This window comes from Euleptes europaea, chromosome 12 (genome assembly GCF_029931775.1).
Source record: "Euleptes europaea isolate rEulEur1 chromosome 12, rEulEur1.hap1, whole genome shotgun sequence".
NCBI lineage: Eukaryota > Metazoa > Chordata > Lepidosauria > Squamata > Sphaerodactylidae > Euleptes > Euleptes europaea.
Genome location: NC_079323.1, coordinates 12,850,508 through 12,874,156, shown reverse-complemented (window position 1 = coordinate 12,874,156; position 23,649 = coordinate 12,850,508). Strand labels below are relative to the sequence as shown.

General features: G+C 46.6%; 1 protein-coding gene across 1 annotated transcript; it reads right to left on the bottom strand.

The window, feature by feature from the left end:
• Positions 1-13,776: 13,776 nt before the first annotated feature.
• On the bottom strand, positions 13,777-15,343 carry FUT4 (fucosyltransferase 4). The gene is made up of 2 exons (XM_056858859.1): positions 15,271-15,343; positions 13,777-15,176 (listed from the first exon to the last, which is right to left on the bottom strand). The coding sequence occupies exons 1-2, from the start codon at positions 15,341-15,343 to the stop codon at positions 13,777-13,779; spliced, it is 1,473 nt and encodes a 490-aa protein (XP_056714837.1).
• Between the last annotated feature and the right edge of the window lie 8,306 nt (positions 15,344-23,649).

The following is a 23,649-nucleotide window of genomic DNA, read 5'->3' as shown; positions in this document are numbered from 1 at the left end:
TGGACTGTTGCATTATTTCCCCAGATGGGTTATGTGCCTGCTATTTTATTACATAGTTCCTGTAGGGCACTAGTATTAGTTTGATTTCCAAACCTCCATGTACCCGCTGGAGATCTATTACAACTGATCTCCAGCCGAAAGAGATCAGTTCCCCTGGAGAAAATGGCCACTTTGGCAACTGGACTCTGCGGCATTGAAGTCCCTCCCCTCTCCAAACCCCGCCCTCCTCAGGCTCCGCCCCCCAAAAAACTCCCGCCGATGGCAAAGAGGGACCTGGCAACCCTAACCACCACAGCAAGAAGGAAGAGGGTGGAGACTATTTTTTAAAAAGCATTCAATTCCTGGAGTTCGCAGAGTATTAGAAAGAACCTGTGCAAGCCTGTGGCCCAAATACGTAAACCAAGTATACAGTAGCATGTATCCTAACTTAGGCTGCAGGAAGGTGCCTTTCTCCATTCTCAGGAGCTCTTCTGATGGAATAAGAGCCCCCTAAGCTGATAGAAGGCTCCTTTGGCTAGAGGAAGGCATCAAACTTTGCTCAGTGGACTCTTAGGATAGAGGTTGTAGTATCAAAGCAACGGTGTTGCGCAACCTAGCTTCGCGATGCTTTTCCAGCTGAAAGTACAACGTCAGCTCTTCTGCCGTTTTCTCTGATGCAGCAAATTTCTACTACGGTGAATTTACTCGATCGTTTTTTGATCCCCCTGGTAGAGAGCAGATGGATTAACCAAATCCTGTAATTATGACAATAATGTGGTCTGAAACACAATCCGACTTGATTCTGGAATAATGGCAGCAAAGAATTTCCCTTTCAAAGCAGCACATGTCGCACAGAGTATATTCTCCCAGAGGCAAAAAAAAAAAAAAAAAAATCTGCCCGCTACAAACCATCAAGGTGGCATTCGCAAGCAGATTCACACAGCTATTTTTGTGTGTCAGGGTACTGCTCTAGTGAATACATGAACACATGAAGTTGCCTTATACTGAATCAGACCCTTGGACCATCAAAGTCAGTATTGTCTACTCAGACTGGTAGCAGTTCTCTAGGGTCTCAGGCAGAGGTCTTTCACATCACCTTCTTGCCTAGTCCCTTTAACTGGAGATGCCGGGGATTGAACCTGGGACCTTCTGCATGCCAAGCAGATGCTCTACCGCTGAGCCACGGCCCCTCCCCTAGTGGATACATGTTCATGGAAAAAAGAGATATTACTGTACTGAGGGGGCAAGTACATTAAGTTAAGAAAGAGTCACCGTATAGTGGGCAGGTTTGCACTTAGAATCATGGAGTTGGAAGGGACCACCAGGGTCATCTAGTCCAACCCCCTGCATAATGCAGGAAATTCACAATTATCTCCCCTCCACACATCCCCAGTGACCCCAATCCTCCCTCCACCATGCAGGATCCCACAATCAAAGCACTCCCGACAGATGGCCATCCAGCCTCTGCTTAAAGACCTCCAAGACGGGGACTCTACCACCCTCCGAGGCAGTGCATTCCACCATCGAACAGCCCTCACCGTCAGGAAGTCTTCTTGGATTGGGGAAAAAGAAATACCTTCTCCATGTTAATTCAAGCCCAGTCCTATGCGTGTTTGTGTGTGTGTTAAGTGCCATCAAGTCACTTCCGACTCGGAAGTGACCCTATGAATCAATGGCCTCTAAAAAATCCTATTGTTAACAGCCCTGCGCAGGTCTTGCAAACTGAGGGCCATGGAGAGCCAGCGTGGTGTAGTGGTTTAGAGTGGTGGTTAGGAGCGGTGGACTCTAATCTGGAGAACCGGGTTTGATTCCCCACTCCTCCACATGAAGAGAGCTGGGCTAGTCACAGCTCTCTTAGAGCTCTCTCAGCCCCACCTACCTCACAGGGTGTCTGTTGTGAGGAGAGGAAGGGAAGGCAATTGTAAGCCGGTTTGATTCTCCCTTAAGTGGTAGAGAAAGTCGGCATATAAAAACCACCTCTTCTTCTTCCTTTATAGAGTCATGTTTACTGACTAGTAAATCCTTTGCCATTCAGCAGACTTACTCCCAAGTAAGTATGCCTAGATTTACTAAATAGTAAAACCACTTGCACAGGGTTGGGTGTGAGGTCATAAATCATGAGTAACTGGGCTGAATCAAATTCTAACAAGAATGGAAAGTACACCCAGGGTAATCTGAGGGCGGAGGTGGTAATGTGTTACTTCATTGAATTAAAAAAATAAAATAAACTTAATTTATGACATGACAGCATCCATGTAAGAAAGAGATCTTTGTGTAGAAAGAGGAATATTTTGGGGCTGGCGTTTGTGAACACTAGGACTTTCCATGACTTTTGTGAAAAGAACTGATGGTGCAGCAACAGTCAACATTTAAAAGCCTGATGTTGGCTTTCAAATTCATCAACTGTTTACAAAGACCATCGTATAGCTGAGGTGATTCCCCCCTCCTATAGGGTTGCCAACCTCCAGGTACTAGCTGGAGATCTCCTGCTATTACAACTGATCTCCAGCCGATAGAGATCAGTTCATCTGGAGAAAATGGCCACTTTGGCCACTGGACTCTATGACACTGAAGTCCCTCCCCTCCCCAAAACCCACCCTCTTCAGGCTCTGCCCCAAAATCCTCCCACCGGTGGCAAAGAGGGACCTGGCAACCGTAGTCTTGGTGTCTAGTCAAAATCTGGCTCATCCATCCAAATGCTTTTTATTATACTAATCCATTTATTATTAGTGAGATTTACTATTTCTCTTCTTCTTCCTTTTTTTCTTATTTCCTTTTTCCTTTTTTCTTTCCTTTATATGATATTACTAACTATTAATCTTTTTTTTTCTCTGAAAAATATAAATGTCAAAGAGATCAATAAATATTAACAATAGTATCAGTATTAGAATTTTATGCGAAAGAGATTACTAATTTATCACAAGATGAAGGGAGGTGTAGGGGAAGTCAACAATTCTTGATGATATATAAATATTTTTAACAATGTTACCTATTTGTTTTTACTATTTATTGTTTATGTTATTGTTAAACTATGTGATTAATAATTTTGGAAAAATAATAAAAATTGTATTAAAAAAATCTGGCTCATCCAGATATACTACCTACTAGTTGAAGATGTCTTGATTTTCAGGCTAATATTTTTAAATTGGGTTTTTTTGAGGAGAGCAGAGTATTTGTGAGCTTAATTTTGAAATTTTATCTCGTTATTTTGTATGCTTTTGTATACTTTTGGATTCGGGTTTATAATAATTTTATGTGTTTGGTGAGCAGAATTTTTTCAAGCTCCACCTCACAACCCCGAGGTAACCCTGAGGGGAAAATGCTTTCAGCTCCATGTATGGCTATAAGAATGTGAGCAATGAGAGCTAAACCAGTTTATAGCACAGTTTCACTTTCTTGGATGCTTCCAAAACCCTTGAGGCAAAATATTTCTAGGAAGCAGCTATCACAATGTATGATTTCTAACCACATAGCTAGTTATTAAGGTATTAAGGGGGGAATACTTGTGTCAGGGTAACTGGGAGAACAGGGCAACCAATCTGTTGATCGTCTGTTCAGGAATTTAGCCTAGGCGCTTGCTGAAGGGCAAATGACAATGGACTTTTGGCCCTTGGCTGTTTGTTCATGGCCCTCGGCTAGGGTTGCCAACCTCCAGGTACTAACGGGAGATCTCCTGCTATTTCAACCGATCTCCAGCTGACAGAGATCAGTTCACCTAGATAAAATGGGCGCTTTGGCAATTGGACTCTATGGCATTGAAGTCCCTCCCCTCCTCAAACCCCGCCCTCCTCAGGCTCCACCTCCAAAATTGCCAGGTATTTCCCAACCCAGAGCCGGCAACCTTACAAACTAGACAATATAACGGCCACTGGTCCAACCCATGCTGCAATGCCATTTTGGAGAAGATTTTGTCCTTAAAAAATGCAGGGGGGGGCTGGAGATCTGGCACCCCACCATGCCTTTTCAAGTATCAAATCTGACATGGGGGGGCCTATTTTGGCTGTATAAGGCCTGGACCGAATTAAGGCTTAGCATCCCAGAGCAAAAGTAAAATCTAGTTTGAAAGGTATGGAAACAGCAGGTATGGAAATCTTGCAAGACTGAAGTCTGACCTCAGATACATGGCTGTAAACGTCTTCAGATATACTGGAATCTATTCCATGAAGTCTTTCAAAAAGGCACAAGAAGGAGAGTTGGTTTTTATATGCCTACTTTCTCTACCACTTAAGGAAGAATCAAACCTGTTTACAATCACCTTCCCTTCCCCTCCCCACAACAGACACCCTGTGAGGTAGGTGGGGCTGAGAGTGTGACTAGTCCAAGGCCACTCAAGCTGGCTGCATGTGTAGGAGCGGGGAACCAATCCAGTTCACCAGATTAGAGTCCGCCGCTCATGTGGAGGAGTAGGGAATCAAACCTGGTTCTCCAGATCAGAGTCCATCATTCCAAACAACTGCTCTTAACCACTATACCACGCTGGCTCAGATGTAGTTCTCGTTATACAGAGTTGAAGCAGCAAATCCACAATGTGTTCAAAAACTGAACTGTGTATCCAGCATGCAACTGGTGGGTTTAATTTATCAGCCAAATAAAAGGCAATGCTGCATGAAAGCTTACTGTGGCCAAAAACCTTATAAAGAAACCTGCATTTTTCTGACTTTTCCGGTGTACGTTAGTGGGCTACATCTGTGCCTTTTTTCCCAGGAGAAATCGGCACCATCCTGCTAATGGTGCTTAGAGGAAAAGGCAAAGGTCTGAAGAACAATGAGAGGCTTAAAGTGGATACATTATAAGGAAGGTGGTAAGACAGTTAATTCTTCAGTTGCTTTTTTATATGGCAGTTTACTGGCAGGCTCGTTGTGACATTTCTTCAAAAAGGTATCGCTAAATGTGCCAGAACGCTGAGCGTTATCACTCGATCGGCTGACCGATCTGAGCACCTCCGTAATGCGATAACCCTCTCAGCAGGTGATGCTTCAGAGAATGCAGCAAGGGAAGAAAGTTGGCGGCAAGGTCAGCAATGAAGACTTACCTGTCTGGTAGACTCTGGGTTTTCTATAGAGTTCTTCAAAGACATTCCATTGTTGGAATTTTGTTAATTTGTTGGGTAGGGTTACCAACCTCTGGTTGGTGGCTGGAGATCTCCCGCTATTACATCTGATCTCCAGGCAACAGAGATCAGTTCTCCTGGAGAAAACGGCTGCTTTGGCATTGGATTCTATGGCATTGAAGTCCCTTTCCTCCTCAAACCCCGCCCTCCTCAGGCTCCACCTCCAAAATCGCCAGGTATTTCCCAACCCGGAGCCGGCAACCCTACAAACTAGACAATATAACGGCCACGGGTCCAACCCATGCTCATTAGAAATGTGTAAAGAATGAAAGAAAGAGATGATCTCTATTTGCTTCATTTCTCTTTTTTTAATTGTCATTTTGTCAGAAACAGGAGTACAAATATAAACGTTGGTTTCCCCCCGCCCCCACTTCTGCGGGGTTTAAAATACTTGCAAGTATAAAATTCCCTGAGTTACATGCTTTGCAAATGAGTTTACGGGATGTGTCACACATTTCTGTTTCAGCTGACCCAGATAATCATTTGCTGGATTTTATTTGGTTCAGATGTCCTCCGATGATTTAAAACACAAAGAGAGACAAAGAATAGCAAATTCCCATGCACTTTGTTATGGGATGAGCACTTTTGAAGAGAAAGCAGTTGGATCCCCCTCTCAAATTCTCCCAAAACACTGCTCTTGGGAGACAGGTAACACCCCTCCAAAAAAAAAAAAAAAAAAATTTAATGTGGGGAGAGTTGGAGATTTGCTGGAGATTTGCAGCAGGAGAGGCAAAGTGGTGAAAACTGTGCCCCTCTCCAGTTAATGGAAATGCTGTCCTGGATCCAAGCCAGGGTTGTACATGTTTTATGCAGAATTCTACCCTTTCAAAAAGTCAAGTATAAGAAACATGTGTTGCTTCCCCTCACTTGTTCAATCAAAAACAACAGGCATAAATCCTACGTGTGCCATACCTCTGTATTACATTCATTCCAAAAGGATGCACATTTGAACTCCTTCTGACACTCAAGTGAGTCAAAGTCACCTTTTAACCAACCCAGTGGTGCTGGATCAGGGTAATGGGATTTAGACACTCACATCTGTGGCCCTGAACTCTCTAATCCAGGGGTGTCAAACATAAGGCCCGTGGGTTTGATCTGGCTGCTTGAAAGCTCTTATCCGGCCCATGAGCCCGCTGGGGCAGCCACCCCTCACCCCTCACTCTCGATCTGGGCTGGCAAGGCCGGCCTGACCAAACGACATTTATATCATATCCGGCCCTCGTAACAATTGAGTTTGACACCACTGATCTAATCCTTTTGTTTGCTTAGTTCCAGTTGCTAGACCTGCTAGTATAAATGTGATTGTTAAACAGATAAGATGGCCGAATAAAATCTGGTCAGGGTTGCAAAGAACACCTGTTGCAAAGAATGGTGGAAAGGAAATGATCAAGGATACAATTTCACCCACAGAAGGGGTTTCCCCCCGGCAACTAGGCCATTTACCATCCGGAAGGAGAAATGCAGCGACCGTAATGTGGATGCTGAGACCTTGGAAAGGTCATTTCAATCATGTTTCTGCAGCATCATTTCATAGCCTGATTGAGGGCTGTTTCTCCCTTGACCTTTGGTGCTCAGATATGGAGGCATGCCCCTTGCAATGGCTGTGAATGGCGCATACACATTTAAAAATGGTCGCTTTTTGCAGAGAGATGCCCGGAAGAGGCACCCCGCAGGTTATGAAGAGAGGTAAACAGCTTAATTTAGATATAGGTAATTATAGACAGATTACAGAGTGCAGTGAAGGGGAGTGTCCCTTAAACTTAGAGAAGAGCTTAATATTAATGATTGGTTTATGTATTATAAATTAAAATATATATTTAACAAAGATAAATTAGTGGGATTTAATAGAAATAAATCTACGGTAAATTGGAATTAGTATTAAATAAAGGAAATAAAGGCATGATAGCGAGGGTATATAAATTGTTAATAGAAGTAAATTTAGAACAAGAAAGGATAAAACCAGTGATGGTAAAGTGGATGAGGGACTTAGGTTATAATATCAATTTGGAGGTATGGGAGAGGCTCTGGGGAAAAAAAATTAATTTACAATCACTAATGAAATAAGAGAGAATTTATACAAAATGTTTTATAGATGGTATATTATACCAGTGATGATAAGTAAAATGAAATCAGGAATGACGGATTTATGTTGGAAATGTGAATTGGAAAAAGGAACATTTATGCATGCCTGGTGGGTATGTAAAAAGATTAAACCATTTTGGAGAAAAGTATTGAAAGAGACTTGTAATTTGATTAATACTAAAGTAAAATTGGAATCTGCTTTTTGTTTGTTGGGAATTCCCAAGGAGAATATGTCAATATAGCTTTGCTGCAGCAAGAATTACAATAGCTAAATCCTGGAAGCAAGTAAATAGAACTCTAATTAAAGACTGGAGAGAGAAATTATGGATATATATGCGGATGGCCAAACTAACAGAGTCCCTTCCTGGGAAAGATTTGGAAGAATTTAAAACAACATAGTCAAAGGCCTTTGCATATTGGGATAAAATGGCGAAAATGAATTTTACTAATATAGCGAACGAGTTATAGATGCAATTTAGAAAAATAAACTGTTGAAAATATGTTTAATTTTAAACTGCTTAGACACTTCTCCGGAAGTCGACCACAGTGGTGATGGGACACATGTTGAGGTGGGTGGTGGGTTCTTATGATACCTTGATTATTCTATTATATAATGAAGTTTTATTATGTATATTGAAGGTATCGGTTTGTATTTTTCTTTTCTTTTTTTGTTGTTTTATGTTATAAAAATAATAAACATTTAATTTTTAAAAAAAACATAGAAAAAAATATGGCTGCCTGTCTTTGCGCATTTTGCCAAATAAGACCATTTTGATGTGCATGCCTCCTTCACAAGTGCTGCAAGGCGAAGGTATTCTGGACCAAGATTTCCGTATCGAAAGTCAAGAGAAAAGCAGCCCTTAAATGGAATGCTTTCTCCCATTCTGTACCGTATAACAACTGCCCTAAGTCCAGGTGATTCTTTTGACAAGCGTGAGAAGCTGCTTTATAGCATTGCCCCCCCTCTAGTTCAGAACTGCTTGTTTTGACCGGCAGCAGCTCTCCGGGTTCTCCGGGTTCTTTGGTTCAACAAAGTCTTTCCCAAAACCTGGCACCAGAGATTTGAGGGACTGAACCGTGTGCTTTGCCACAAAGCAAAAGCCACTCCCTAAATTCTCCTTAGTGTTACAAGGAAGTCTGTTGTTCGTGAAGAAAACACCTTTGGGTGGGAGGAACGAGTTGTGCAGGTATTAAGATCCAGGGCACAGATTTAGGTCGTGGGAAATGATAATGTATTTTGTGCCCTTTCATTGTTTCCTAAAGACCTGCAAATTTGGCAGCAGACCAAATGAGTCAGGTATCAGCTGAGTCACATTTTAAGGCAGTTTACAAAAACCAGCAAGGGCTAGCGAGGTGCAGAAGTTAGGACGTTGTGCTAGGGTAGAGCAGACACATGAACACATTAAGCTGCCTAATACTGAATCAGACTCTTGGTCCATCAAAGTCAGTATTGTCTACTCAGACTGGCAGCAGCTCTCTAGGGTCTCTGGCAGAGGTGTTTCACATCACCTACTTGCCTAGTCCCTTTTAACTGGAGATGCCAGGGGATTGAACCTGGGACCTTCTGCATGCCGAGCCGATGCTCTACCACTGAGCCACAGCCCCTCCCACTCTCCTTTCAGCCACAAAGTTCAGTGGGTGACCTGGGGTCAGTTACTCATTTTCTCTCCCTCTCTCTCAACCTAACCATCTTCTGGGCATGGAATAGGGTCACTGGGGGTGTGGGGGGTAGTTGTGAATTTCCTGCATTGTGCAGGGGGTTGGACTAGATGACCCTGGAGGTCCCTTCCAACTCTATGATTCTAACCTAGCTTGCAAGGTTCTTGATAAGAAAATAATAACTGTCGTAGGCCAACCTGAGCTGCCCTCCTCCTCTGAGGAAGAGGAGGAGTGGGAACCTGGGCCCGTTCCTCCAATGACTGCACTGGAACAGCAGGAACGGGCATCAGAGCCACCAAGGCCCATGGCAGGGAATGAGGGCTGCTCATTCTGGCAGCAAACAGAACAGCAAGAAGAGCAGGACTCCTCGCCTGCAAGTTCTCCCAAGCCGGCTGAGAAGTAGAGAATCAAGGCCCGGCTTCAATTAAGGGAACGAAGGCAAAAGGCCAGGTGGGCCTTGAGAGATAGAGCAAAGACAATCAAGCCTAATCAGGGAGGAGTGGAAAATGCTGGAACCGCAAGGCTGATAAAAGGCCAGGCAGATTGCCAGAGCTCTTGTGGGTTCAACACATGTTGAAGGCCACTGACTGAAAGAAGCTCCAGCAACCGAAGTCATCCCAGTCAACCCCGGCGTGCAAGCTGATGCCTGATCTGAGAGACAAGGAAATTGGACTGGTAAGTGCCTCTACTCCTTTACCTGCTAATTACCTTGGTCTAGCCCGGTCCACGGGAAGAGAAAAGCCTGCGTCAGGCTCTGGTCAACGCAGTACTCCCATTGCTGTTGTTGAAACCAGAGGCCAAGCCTTGGGCCTGGTTACTGCCTGCACGCTACACTCCTGCCTGAGTACGGCAATAACCATGTATGGCCTCTGAGCTTCTCAGAATAAGGGTGGCATAAAAAGGAAAAAATTAGTGTGAACTAACCAGAATTATTTCAGATTTCTGAGTGCCTGCATGAATTGTTCAGGCAATGGCATTTTGCCAGCCATCTCCTTAATGTTGTAGAAAATTTCTCTGTAGGTGGTAAAAATCCCCCACTGATACAGAATGAGCCATTGTTTTCAGGATGGTACGCTCTCTTTCCCTCTCCTCCTCTCCCTCGCATTTCTGAGAAAAGCTTTCCATAGGCTCCTTCGAGTGTACCATTTGAGGCTTGCGCTGGAAACTGTTACCCAAATAACCTGCCTGTGTCAAAGATATCTGGGTGCTGTAGGCAGAACATCCAGAGGACACTCTCCACTAATTTAAAATGTCAACTAATTAAAATGGGGCAAAATCCACATAGAAAGTTTACCTACGCAAATCTAGGGTGGTGGTTGGAGCATGAACACACATGAAACTCCCTTGCACAGGTTGAGTGACCCTTATCCGGATTGCTTGGGACCAGAAGTGGTCCGTATTTCAGATCTTTCCGTATTTGGGAATATCTGCATATACATAATGAGATATCTTGGGGACGGTGCCCAAGTCTAAACATGAAATTCATTTATGTTTTATATATGTTTTACGTACACTTTATACCCACAGCCTGAATGTAATTTTAAACAATATTTTTAAATACTTTTCTGTACATTGAAGCATTAGAAAGCAAACTGGCATGCTGCTGAGGGCCTGTGAGTAATGCCTCCATGCCAGCTCAAAAAGTCCGGTTTTCGGGTCAGTCTGGATATCAGATGTCCGGATAAGGGATATTCAACCTGTACTGAATCAGACCCTCGGTCCATCAAGGTCAGTATTGTCTACTTCAACTGGCAGTGGCTCTCCAGGGTCTCAAGCAGAGATCAAGATAATATTGGCTAAGATCCAGATCAGGGCATGCACGATTGCCTCCCACTAAAAAAGAATATGAAAGTAACCTACTCCATCACATAGCTGGAATATTAAGTCTCAGTATGAACACAATCTCTAGAGCAGGGGTATCAAACTCAGTTGTTATGAGGGCTGGATATGACATAAATGTCACTTGGTTGGGCAGGACCATGCCTCGCCAGCCCATATCAAGAGTGGGTGGCTGGCTGGCTGGCTCAGCTGGCTCGCGGGCTGGAAAAAAGCTCTCAAGGGGCCAGATCCGGCCAGCGGGCCTTTTGTTTGACACCCCTGCTCTAGAGTTTGGATTGGATTTACAGGTTACAGAGATCAACAATAGACAGCAAATATTCCTAATGCCTTCTAATCACATCATTTGAGAATTTCAGAGCCTTTGATTCATCGTTGCATGATAAGGACACCTAAGAGTACACTGAAAAACAAAATAAATTATCTTATGCAAACAGTTTTCATGAACTCATAGATCACATCTACCTCTTCCCCAAGACAGTGAAGGGAAAATTGTGCAGACGCCTGTAAACATACTGACGCTCCTAGCAAAACTTCTGAAGGCGTTTTCTTCTTTCCCTGGCTCCCTTTACTTTGCTCCCTGGGCAAAAAGTAGTTACTTTTAATGAAAGAAACCCTTTATACCCTGAAGGGCTTGTTTGTTTTCATGGCATCTACCTGTACTTTTCAAAACGCAGCCCTCCTCCCCTGGGATCTATTTGAAGATTTGATAGATAAGGGCTTCTTTCAGGCCACTGCGTTTTAATATACTTCTATAATCAAGGGGTCCCCAAATAAATGCACAAAGGCCCAGGATTTTTTTTTAAAAAGTCAACAGAAACCCTTCTGTTACAAACATCACTGCTCAAATGTCAGCACATGGAAAAATAAGAAAACACATCCAGTGGCAGTATTTCTGGCTTTGATCAGTCCTTTCTCAACTTTCTACTCTCTCAGCGCCTTTTCCACATTCACTTAGAAGCCGTCTCATGGATCGCAGATGGTTCTGAGGTGTATAATAAGGTGTACCGCAGCCATTTAAAAAATGTGACTTTAAAAATGAAGGATGAACAGATGTGTGAATTTTATTTTTCCAAAGGAAAGCAGCTAAACTGATGTGTGGTGGGGTGAGGAGATGGATGGGTAAGCCAACATTTTTTCCACTGATATGTAGACTCATCGAGCAACTTTCAAAGCTAGGAGGAGCTGCCTTCAGTTATGTATGTCTTCACCCTAAATGTGTACCTGGAGCATTCCCGGAGGCTGCACGTTGTGGGGTAACATCAGCATGATTAGATCAGCTGCTGTTTAGGGGAGTTGGTTTCTTATTGCTCACCTACACATTATCACTTCAAGGGGAGAATCCAACAGGGAACTGTTGAATTAGCATTCATCAAGAAGTTCATCTCTATCTAACAAATATCTGCCGTTTCTCATTTGCTATACATGCTAAGCCCTGACCTGGATAGCCCCAGGCTAGCCTGATCTCATCAGATCTCAGAAGCTAAGCAGGGTCAGCCCTGGTTAGTATTAGGATGGGCAGCTGCCAAGGAACACCAGAGTTGTGACGTGGAGGCAGGCAACGGCAAACAGACACCAAACGTCTCTTGCCTTGAAAACCCTATGGGGTCACCATAAGTAACTGTGACTTGATGGCACCAAAAAAAAAGCTAAATTCTTAGCACATCTTACCCACTTACAGGTGACAATTAGTTCAGATATGCCTCTATACTTTTGAATTTGATCTGCATATCACGGTTCACCCTACACCTTTTATGTTAATCCTACTTTGCATATCTATCAACAATAAGGAGTGGTCCTTGTCCACTCTGAGCGGCTTGATTACTCTTTATATTGGACATTTGTTTTAAACAGTGCTGTAGCATCTTTCCCACCCCTTCTGTTGTCTGCTGCTCTGAGTATAAATATATCTGCCTAAAGAAGGAATCTGCAACTGATTAAGTGAGTTCCGATTCACAAAAGCTTACGCTAGAATGCAGTTTGTTAGGTTTTCAAGGTGCCGCTAAACTTCTGTTTCATCAAGAAGTGCCTGCTAAACTTCTGAAGAATATCACAGTTGCTTGGAAAAATCATTTAAAAAAACCTCCGTTGTGCGTAAAATTTGCTCTAGACTAGCACAGCACTGACACAATTGGTTAGAGCTACAGATTGGTAATTTCTCGGGCGTGGTGTGACCAATCTGTGCCACATCTACACATTCAAGCGATGGAAGACCCAAGCAATCTGTAGCCAGAAGAACATTGGCTTTGAATCAACACTTGGCTGACCCCTTGGCCAGTAACAGAACTGCATTTAGCTGCACTTACAACTCCCCTCCTTTCATGTGCCCCCTCAAAGGGAGTTCAAACGTTGTCACGATCCTTATAACTGCAATTTCCTTTTGATCGGCTGTAAAATGGTAGCCTGGGGCTAGATTTAGGCCATTATTTACATTCCGTGCTCGTGTGATAAAGAAGTTGCAGGTTGACCTTTTCAAGTTATTTTGCCATGGTGACTGGCCTTGTGAAACCCTTCACATGTGTCAATGTGGCTCCCTGTGCCCAAGGAACTCTTCAGAATCCAAGCCGGGCCATGAGATGCCAAGGCATGTTCAGGCATTCTCAAGATCAGTCATCACGCCATCCCAAGTCAACCAGCAAGCGACCAAAGGTCGCCACCTCAAAACAAAAGGTTCAGCAAAAAAAAGCATGTTTCCGGGCCTATCACATTTATATCATGCTCTCCAGGTTTGCAATCCTCTGCTCGTAACATAGCCCCTCAAGGTTTCAGACTAGCCTCCTCTCAGATGTGCTAGTTTTCTATGTGCAGGGAGTTCCCCCCCACAAATATATGGAAGGAACACAAATGCCATTCTCCCTTCTCAACAGTCCCCGAAGGACTCTAGCATGTGAATTACAACAGCCAAGAAGGGAGATAAGGATCCGGGCTGACTCACGGTGCGGTGACTGAAGCAGACAGCCCGAGCACACCTCAGACCAAAACCCTGACAGTTTCCTTCCTCCTCGCATGCTGTGTCTGAGAAAACCCGTCATCCTCAGCTCTCGCTCTCTCTCTTACTCCCTCTTACTCTTAAAGACTCCCTCGGTGGACATCTTGCCAGCCCAGCCCGGTCAACTCTCAAACCAGTTGGCCAGATTCTGAACGGTCTTGCGTTGGTCGCCGGCGGCCCGGATCGCTTCGCAAACCCTACAGCAGTGTTCATCCCAGAACGAAGGCACCCGGACGTCGTATCTTTTCCGCCAGGCGAAATACCTCCTGTACCTGTTCTTGTTTTTATCGAGGAACTTCAAGTACACGGCCAGCTGGGCCGGGCTGGCAAAGTCGTCCACGTGGATGAAAGAATCCGAGGGGATGAAGAGCTCGTAGTTGGCCCTGGGGGGCCCCAACACGACGGGCACGGCCCTGGACCGGAAGGCGTTCCTCCAGAGCTTCTCCGTGATGTAGTCGGGGTGCTGGGAGTTCTCGAAGGCCAGGTAGAACTTGTACCCCGAGACGGTCTTGACCACGCTGCCGTCCTCCAGCTCCAGGCCCCGGGCCCCGTAGACGTCGACGGGGAGGTACCGCTTCAGCTGCCGGTAGTAGCGGACCCGGGCGTGCTCCTCGTTCCAGTTGCTGATGACCCAGGCCGCCAGCTTGGTCTTGGCGGGCAAGGCGACGGGGGCCGGGCTGCCCCTGGCCCGCAGGTACCCGTAGGGCACGAAGACGTCCGAGTCCACCCGGTAGGTCATGGTCCAGTTGAAGAGGCCGGCCAGGCCCCGCAGGCCCGGGGAGTGGGAGGGGGACTCGAAGTTCATCCAGACCCAGCGCTGGGCGGGGGTCCTGGCCGCGGGCAGCCGCTGGGGGCCGTGCAGGACCAGGTCCCGGTGGTGGAAGAGCACGGCGTGCGCCCCCTGCAGGCGGCTGCGGTTGGTGCTGAGGCTGCAGCCGCTGATGTTGTAGCGCGCGCGGCAGTCGCCCAGCGGCCGGCGGCGGCCGAAGGGCTCCCACCAGAGCAGCACGGACAGCGGCGCCTCCTCCTCCTCGCGGGGCCGCCGCGCAGGCAGGCCCTGCAGGCCGCTGGCGGCGTACAGGGCCAGCACGGTGCAGCAGGTCAGGCCGGCGGCCAGCAGGCGCCGCGGGAGCCGCCGGGGCGGCCGCCAGCAGCCCACCCGCCGCCGCCGCCGCCGCCGCCGCTGCTGCAAGACCCCCGCCCCCGACGCCTCCCCCCGGGGCTCCATCGCGGGCCGTTGCCACCGCTCCGGGGGATGCTCGGCCGGGCAGGGGGAGGAAGGAGGCGCCGCCGCGGCCGCATGCTGCACGGGAGGCGGCTGCTGCTGCCACCGCCTCCGCCCCGCGCCCGGCCCCTCCGGCGGCAGCTCCCGCCGCCCCACCTGCCCGGCCATGCTGCCTCCTCCTCCTCTTCCTCCTCCTCCTCCTCCTCCCGCGGCTCGGCTCCGCCTCGGGGCAGGCGCCTGCTTGGAGAGCCGCCGGGCGTGGACGGCCCTGGGGTGGCCGGAGGCTTTAGCGGGGGCTGCGACGGCCAGGCGTTGGGTGGCAGGGGCGGGGGGCTGTCCAGCAGGAGGACAGGGTGATGGTGGGGGGGGGGAGGAAAGGGGCCGACTTACCTGTTGAGTTGCCGCAGCTGTTTGGAAGCGAGCGCGTGGCGCTGCCTTCTGCCGAACCGGACCCTCGGTCCATCGGGGTCAGTATTGGGCCGTGGGGAGCCGTGTTAGTCTGTCTGCAGTAGTAGAAAAGGCAAGGGTCCAGTAGCACCTTAAGGACGAACAAGAATGTTTTCTGGTAGGGCAGCTCACTTCTTCAGTATCTGTGCTACTGGACTCTTGCCCAATACTAGAAAAGGGCCAGGGTCCAGTAGCACCTTAAAGACGAACAAGAATGTTTTCTGGTAGGGTGTGAGCTTTCGGGAGCCACAGCTCACTTCTTCAGTATTTGTGCTACTGGACTCTTGCCCAATACTAGAAAAGGGCAAGGGTCCAGTAGCACCTTAAAGACGAACAAGAATATTTTCTGATACGTGTGAGCTTTCGTGAGCCACAGCTCACTTCTTCAGTATCTGTTTTACTGGACTCTTGCCCAATACTAGAAAAGGGCAAGAGTCCAGTAGCGAACTTAAAGACTAACAAGAATATTTTCTGGTAGGGTGTGAGCTTTCGGGAGCCACAGCTCACTTCTTCAGATACCAGTAGTAGAAAAGGGCAAGAGCCAAGTAGCACCTTAGACTAACAAAAATGTTTTCTGGTAGGGTATGAGCTTTCGTGAGCCACAGCTCACTTCTTCAGTATTTGTGCTACTGGACTCTTGTCCAATACTAGAAAAGGGCAAGAGCCCAGTAGCGCCTTAAAGACTAACAAGAATATTTTCTGGTAGGGTGTGAGCTTTTGGGAGCCACAGCTCACTTCTTCAGATACCAGTAGTAGAAAAGGGCAAGAGTCCAGTAGCACCTTAAAGACTAACAAGAATATTTTCTGGTAGGGTATGAGCTTTCGTGAGCCACAGCTCACTTCTTCAGTATTTGTGCTACTGGACTCTTGCCCAATACTAGAAAAGGGCAAGAGTCCAGTAGCGCCTTAAAGACTAACAAGAATATTTTCTGGTAGGGTGTGAGCTTTCGGGAGCCACAGCTCACTTCTTCAGTATCTGAAGTATTCTTCAGTATTCTTCTTCATCACCTATTTGCCTGGTTCCTTAAACGAGACGCTGGGGATTGAACCTGGGATTTTCTGCATGCCAAGCAGATGCTCTACCTCTGAGCCACAGCCCCTCCCAAAAAACACATTAACACATGGAGCTGCCTTCAGTATCTGAAGAAGTGAGTTGTGGCTCACGAAAGCTCATACCCTACCAGAAAAGATTTTTGTTCGTCTTTAAGGTGCTACTGGACTCTTGCCCTTTTCTAGTATTGGGCCGCTTATGCATGGGAGGCTTTGCCTTGGATTTGCCCCTCTCTAGATGCACTTTCCCCCCCATCCGGATTCTCACAACTAAAACAGAAGCTCCCATGCAGGGTTTTGAGAATTCGGATGAGAAAAACGTGCATCTAGAGAGCGGCAAATCCAAGGCAACTCAGACCAGCAGCGGCTCTCCAGGGTCTCAGACAGAGGTCGTTCACATCACCTACTCGCCTGGTTCCTTAAACTGGAGACGCTGGGGATTGAACCTGGGATTTTCTGCATGCCAAGCAGATGCTCTACCTCTAAGCCACAGCCCCTCCAAAAAAATACACGAACACATGGAGCTGCCTTATACTGAATCAGACCCATGGTCCATCATGGTCAGTATTGTCTACTCAGACTGGCAACAGCTCTCTAGGGTCTCAGGCAGAGGTCTTTCACGTCACCTACTTGCCTAGTCCTTTTAACTGGACATGTCGGGGATTGAACCTGGGACCTTCTGCATGCCAAACAGAGGCTCTGCCACTGAGCCATGGCCCCTTGCTTGGAGGGGCCAAGCAAAAAAAAATTCCCTCCCCACTATGATTGTCTTCCAAACCTCAGAAGTGGTGAGCTCTCCTCCCCTGGAGGTTTTTAAGCAGAGGCTAGATGGCCATCTGTCAGCAATGCTGCTTCTTTGACCTTAGGCAGATCATGAGAGGGAGGGCATCTTGGGCATCTTCTGGGCATGGAGGAGGGGTCACTGGGTCTGTGGGTGGGGGAGGTAGTTGTGAATTTCCTGCATTGTGTGGGGGGTTGGACTAGATGACCCTGGTGGTCCCTTCCAGCTTTATGATTCTGTACAGCGGAGGGGCAAGCCTTGTCGGCCGCTGGCTATCTCCACAGTCAAGTGCATTGGTGACTTTGGTGACCACTGGCATCTCAAAGGAGAGAGGTTGGGGGCTTCCTATCGCCAAGGAAGGGACAGGCCTGAGTCATAAAGCCCAGTCTCTTAAGGCCGGGTGGTGGCCCTCGCATGAATACCTGGAGCTGCCTTATACTAAGTCAGACCCTTGGTCCATCAAGGTCAGTGTTGTCTACTCTGACTGGCAGCGGCTCTCTCTGGTAGAGAAGAAGAGTTGGTTTGTGTATGCTGACTTTCTCTACCTTTTTAAGGAGAATAAAACCGGCTTACAATCTCCTTCCCATCCTTTCCCCACAACAGACACCTTGTGAGGTAGGTAGGGCTGAGAGAGCTCTAAGAGAACTGTGACTAGCCCAAGGTCACCCAGTTGGCTTCATGTGGAGGAATAGGGAAACCAACCCGGTTCACCAGATTAGAGCTCACATGGAGGAGTGGGGAATCAAACCCAGTTCTCCAGATTAGAGTCCACATCTCTTAACCACTACACCATGCTGGCTCTTTTGCCCATCACCTACAACCTGATCCTTTTAACTGGAAATGCTGGGGATTGAACCTGGGACCTCTGCATCCAAGGCCAATGCTCCATCACCCCCTCCCCCATATTACTCAAACCATGGTTACCCAGCATGGAAATCAGTACACGCACAGAGGCACTTTTATATTTATTTATTCACTTCATCTATATCCTGCTGTTCTCCTCAGCAGTGACCCAAAGCAGCTTACTTTGTTCTCCTTTCCTCCATTTTATCCTCAAAACATCCCTGTGAGGTAGGTTAGGCTGAGAGGGTGTAGACCAAGATCACCCAGCAAGCTTCCATGGCGGAGTGGGGGTTCGAACCCAGGTCTCCCAGAACTTGGTCCAACTGTCTTAACCACTGCAACCACGCTGGCTGTCAGGAGTTCCAGACAGGTGATAGCACAAGCACCTCTTACTTAAATGAAGCCTTTGACATATACTGTCTCCCAAGGAGCACACCCACTCCCTACTTAAATTAGGGCACTGGACACCCCTCCATATCTTCATCTCTGTCTTGGTCACGCTCCTCATGGAGTTAATTCAGTTAGTGCCTATACTCCCTCTTTTCTCAAGTGTCGCCTCCCCCCCAGCCAAACCCATAAATCACCATTGGCCTGAGGACACTCTACCCTTCCAATATCTGCGGCATTTTATGCTGCCTTCAAGTCCACATAGGTATTTTATGCATGGCTGTTCCACCCGCCATCACCCCTCCAACGACTTCAGGTCTTTGTTTGGATTATGCATGCCGTTTCCGATGGTCAGAGGTCACCACGCTCTCCCCCTACATTTCCCTGCGTTTTCAAATTTGAGATAAAGCAGGTCTCTAAAAACGCGGGGAGATTCAGGGGGAGAGAGCAAGGCCACCTCTGAGGTCGGAAACAGCATACATAATAAACACAAAGATCTGAAGTCGTCGGAGGGGTGACGGCGAGTGAAACAGCCATGCATAATAGACCTGGAGACATCACATTATTCTGACAGCAATCTTGTGAGGTAGATTCGGTTGAGAGAATAAAATGATTGTTAGTATTCTGACTGAGAGGGGATTTGAACCCAATTCTATCATTCCGCCCCATGCTCCCTACCCACCCCAATCTGGCCAAGCCCATAATAGAATATAAAGCATTCTGCATGGATCTTCCTGCTGCAAGGATCACAAATTCAGTTTTGTTTCAGCTGGAACTGAATGTATCATAAAAAAGGGGTTTACAACTTTGCCAATGAAAACAGAAGGGATAATTCTACAAGACATTGAGCTGGAAAATGTTATTCCCCCCCTTTTTTTTGTTCAGCAAAAATTTAGAGTGGTTCATAAATAAAAGATAAAGGGAAATCTACAGAGCCGGATTTGGTTTTTTTAGTACACCGAAACCAACAGTACTAAAATATTAAACTGCAGTCCACCAACCGGTAGTCAGTTATAATCCATTCAAATATAAAATGCAGCGGAACAAGAAGAAACCATTAAAAGCATTAGCGCTCTTAACATCCCATTAAAATAATAACACTTCCCAACACAAATGAGTGTGTGGGTGGAAGATCAAAAGCCAGCTGGATCAGAAATGATTTGGCCAGTCTCCTAAACGGTATTAAAGACAAGCACTAAACTTCCTGGTAAACCAGGAAGCCTCTGATTCAAATATCATCTCTGCGGGCTAGGAGGCCTTAGCAAGCCGCCTTCTCTCAAACTTGAGCTCATATCGGCCATACCTGTTAGGATTATTGAAATAGTGCTTTGTACACACTTAACTTATATGTTGAGGAGTTTCCAAAAGCTGAATGTATTGTTTAAAGAGGATGCAACTTTTGCTGGTACCACTTTGGTGTCCCTAAAACAGAAAGGGGGGGGGGTCAAGCAGGAATCCCATGAGGACGGTGCTCTTTGGATCCAGCCGATTCAGAGCTTTAAAGATAAAATCCATTACGTTGGTATACCCCCAGTAACAGTTATTGGCCCTCCTCCCTGGTTCTGGCATTGTTTGTTTATGTGTTTTTATTGATTTGTTGATTGACCAAAAAATGTGGGACAAATGACAACATTGTTCCTCCAGTCCATTCACCACAGAGTCTTGGCTGTTTCGTTCCCCAATTGTGGGGTGGTTCCTTAGCTGAACGAACAGGTATTGTGACTATTTTCTTTTCAAATGCAGTGGGGAATAGACAGTACGGTTTGCCAGTTGAATCCCTCTGGTGCAGTTATTTATTTGTTTATGTGTTTCTAACACCACTTTTCCACTATGCTCAAAGCAGTTTAGAATAAAAGAAGCTAATTAGATGCATTAATTGTCTTCCATTCACCCTCCACAATATCCAGCTAGGTGCTGGTTTTCTGACACCAGCAGCCAGACTGCAAATGAGGGTAAGCTGACAGCTTTTGAAAATGCCTTCTTAAGCAACTAACTGCTTTGCTGGATCAGTCCAAGGTTTATCTAGGCCAGCATCTTGTTTTTAATAGCAGTGGGGCAGATTCCTCAAGAAGTCTCCCAAACAGGACCTGAAGCCAACGCTCCTCCCTAGTATTTCTCTCTAGTACCTGGTTGTTTTCAGGGGTATACTGCCCCTGTATGTGGAAGTTCCATTGAGGGATCAATGTTCTAGTTCTAAATAGAACTATCGGGTGCCAGCCACTGGACTTGTATCAAAAACCGGTTTGATAGCCTCTCAGCCGTAAACAGAAGATTAAATTAATGTTGTGTAAATGCCAAATACATAACCATTCTATCAGTTTTGTCCTGGTCCCAACTATATTAAAAAAAGAAACCTAACCAAATGCACTCCTGTCTATTCCTGTTACTTTTGCTATAACCATATGAGCCCTACCTTATCACCCCCAGGATTGAGTCTCTACTAACTTCACTCTTCCAACCTGTAGTGTGAGAGCTCTGGCATCTCTGAAGTGATTGGAGAGTGTGCAGAATACTTTCCCCTCAGCACCGAATCGCCATAACCAGCCCTCAGGTATTCTGATTTCAGGTCACAAGCCATGACGTTCCCAGGAGGTTCTGTACCTCAGCTCTTGACAGCTTCAAAATTAATCACCATCCTCAAAACAAAACGTCGATCTCTGGCTTGCTTCAGACAGAATGAGACTAATAGTACCGTTCGGGTTGCAGGTAAGAGAATGCCATTTTTGAACACTCCTCAAATAACACCGGTTGCTATGAAGCGTTGCCTTCTGGGCTCTGCAGGAAGGAAGAGGGTGCTCTGGAGCGATCATGTCTTCAGCTCAGGGCATCTCCATATTCCACAGACTGACCGGTGCTGTGACGAAGAGCCCCAGCCTTGCAGGCCAGAAGATCCCCAAGAGATGTCAGGAAAACATCTGGATCCATCAGTATGATGGACGAGGGGGTTAATCTTCAGAAGAAGCTCAGAGACAAGGAGTGGAGCTTGAAAGCTCACACTCTGGGTTCTGTGAGAAAGAAAGGATGAGGTCTGATAGACCACCGATGCTCCCTCCCCACCCATCAAGCCTAAGCTGATGCCGTACCAGGAAACCAGGGGGCAGAGTGGGGAGAGAACCTCCCCTCCCTCTTCACCCACCCAGGTCTCTGTGATATATACCAGGTTGGCCTACTCGTTCAATATTAAATCCCGGATGAGGGAGGTTTTATTTTGAACTCACCTGGCATTCCCCTCTGAGCAGCACGTTTGGACGCAGTGGGGGATCAGCAGGAGGAGGAGGAGGAGAAGAGTTGGTTTTTATATGCCGACTTTCTCTGAGTCATAAAGCCCAGTCTCTTAAGGCCGGGTGGTGGCCCTCGCATGAATACCTGGAGCTGCCTTATACTAAGTCAGACCCTTGGTCCATCAAGGTCAGTGTTGTCTACTCTGACTGGCAGCAGCTCTCTCTGGTAGAGAAGAGTTGGTTTGTGTATGCTGACTTTCTCTACCTTTTTAAGGAGAATCAAACCGGCTTACAATCTCCTTCCCTTCCTCTCCCCACAACAGACACCTTGTGAGGTAGTAGGTAGAGCTGAGAGAGCCCTAAGAGAACTGTGACTAGCCCAAGGTCACCCAGCTGGCTTTGTGTGTAGGAGTGGAGAAACAAATCCAGTCCACCAGATTAGCCTCTGCCGCTCCTGTGCAGGAGTGGGGAATCAAACCCAGTTCTTCAGATCAGAGTCCACCGCTCCAAACCACTACACCACACGTACCAGGTTGGCCACCTCGTCCAATATTAAATCCTGGATGAGGTTTTATTTTGAACTCACCTGGCACTCTGCTCTGAGCAGCACTTTTGGACTCAGTGGGTAATCAGCAAGCTTACCAGGGTATGCTTCCCCCCCTCCCCCCGCCACAGTTGGGAGAAGGACCAGAGAATTAAAAAAATTATCTTGAAGGTGCTACAAAATTGTTTGCTGCTTTTAATACAGTATTTATTATGAGAAAGGGCCTGGCATTTCTTTTATTGGCGTCATTGAAGATTTCTCTTTTGATATGCCATACTATACACTGTTATGAAACCCCACCCGTCATTTGTATGATGTACTTTGTACACGGATGTATTAACAGAAATTGCTGTGGTTAAAATCAAACAAATGTATTTGAGAATCAAGAACTTTGTACTTACTTAAGATAATCCCTGCTGATGTGTAAAGACCGACTAAAGGCTGAGCAGCAGGAGTACTGCACTGGGGCTGGAACCTCCCGGCACAGAATCCCCATTGTAAAGGTGCAAAACATGTTTGCTTACCCTGGCTATTCCAAATGTTTTGCTCAGGCTAAGAATAGCGATGCTTTTTCTGAAGAGATGGGAGGCTAGATTCATTTTAATCTTGACTGTTAGACTAGTTCCTCTCTCTCTCAATCCTCAAAATTTAACTCCTGACTCTGTCTTCAAAACTTACTTCTTTCAAACCTAACTTGGACACTCTGCTCAATATTCTTCACCTAATTTGAGAGCGAGTGTGGTGTAGTGGTTAGAGTATCAGACTAGGAGCTGGGAGAACCAGGTTCGGATCTTGAATTTGCCATGGAGGCTTGGTGGGTGACTTTGGGCCTGTTGCACACCCTCAACCTAACCTACCTTACAGGGTTGCTATAAGGGGAAGGGACCATTAGAGGGTTATGAAGACCCTCATCATGCATTATGAAATATCCAGTTTGTATCTACCCCTCTTCCTCGGTGCCAGAACACACAAAAACCACAGAAGAGTTGTAGGTTCTCCTCAGTTTCCACACACACAGTTTCGAATTAACATCAGGACTTCGGGGTGTGTACAGAAGGGCCTTTAGCTATCCACCCATGCTGTTTTCCAACTAGATATAGTCCATGGGGCAGTATTTGGAGAAGCCCACATTCTCCCTGGGATACACATGGGTTTCTTCTACATGCCTGATAACCTTTAATGTGGGAGAAGACCACGAGGGAAAGGAAAAAAAAGTCTGGGAGATATGATAGAGAGGCTGTGGCTCCATGGTAGATCATCTGCTTGGCATGCAGAATGTCACAGGTCCGATGAAGAAGAGTTGGTTTTTATATGCCAACTTTTGTCACTTTAGGAAGAATCAAACCGGCTTACAATCACCTTCCCTTCTCCTCCCCACAACAGACACCTGATGAAGTAGGTGGGGCTGAGAGAGTGTGACTAGCCCAAGGTCACCCAGCTGGCTTCATGTGGAAGAGTGGGGAAAGCAACTTGGTTCACCAGATTAGCCTCTGCCG

Coding starts and splice junctions, on each gene's coding strand:
- FUT4 (XM_056858859.1), bottom strand. CDS start 15,343: ATGGACCGAGGGTCCGGTTCGGCAGAAGGCAGCGCCACGCGCTCGCTT. Junction 15,177..15,270: donor CAGCTGCGGCAACTCAACAG/GTAAGTCGGCCC, acceptor TGGCCGTCGCAG/CCCCCGCTAAAGCCTCCGGC.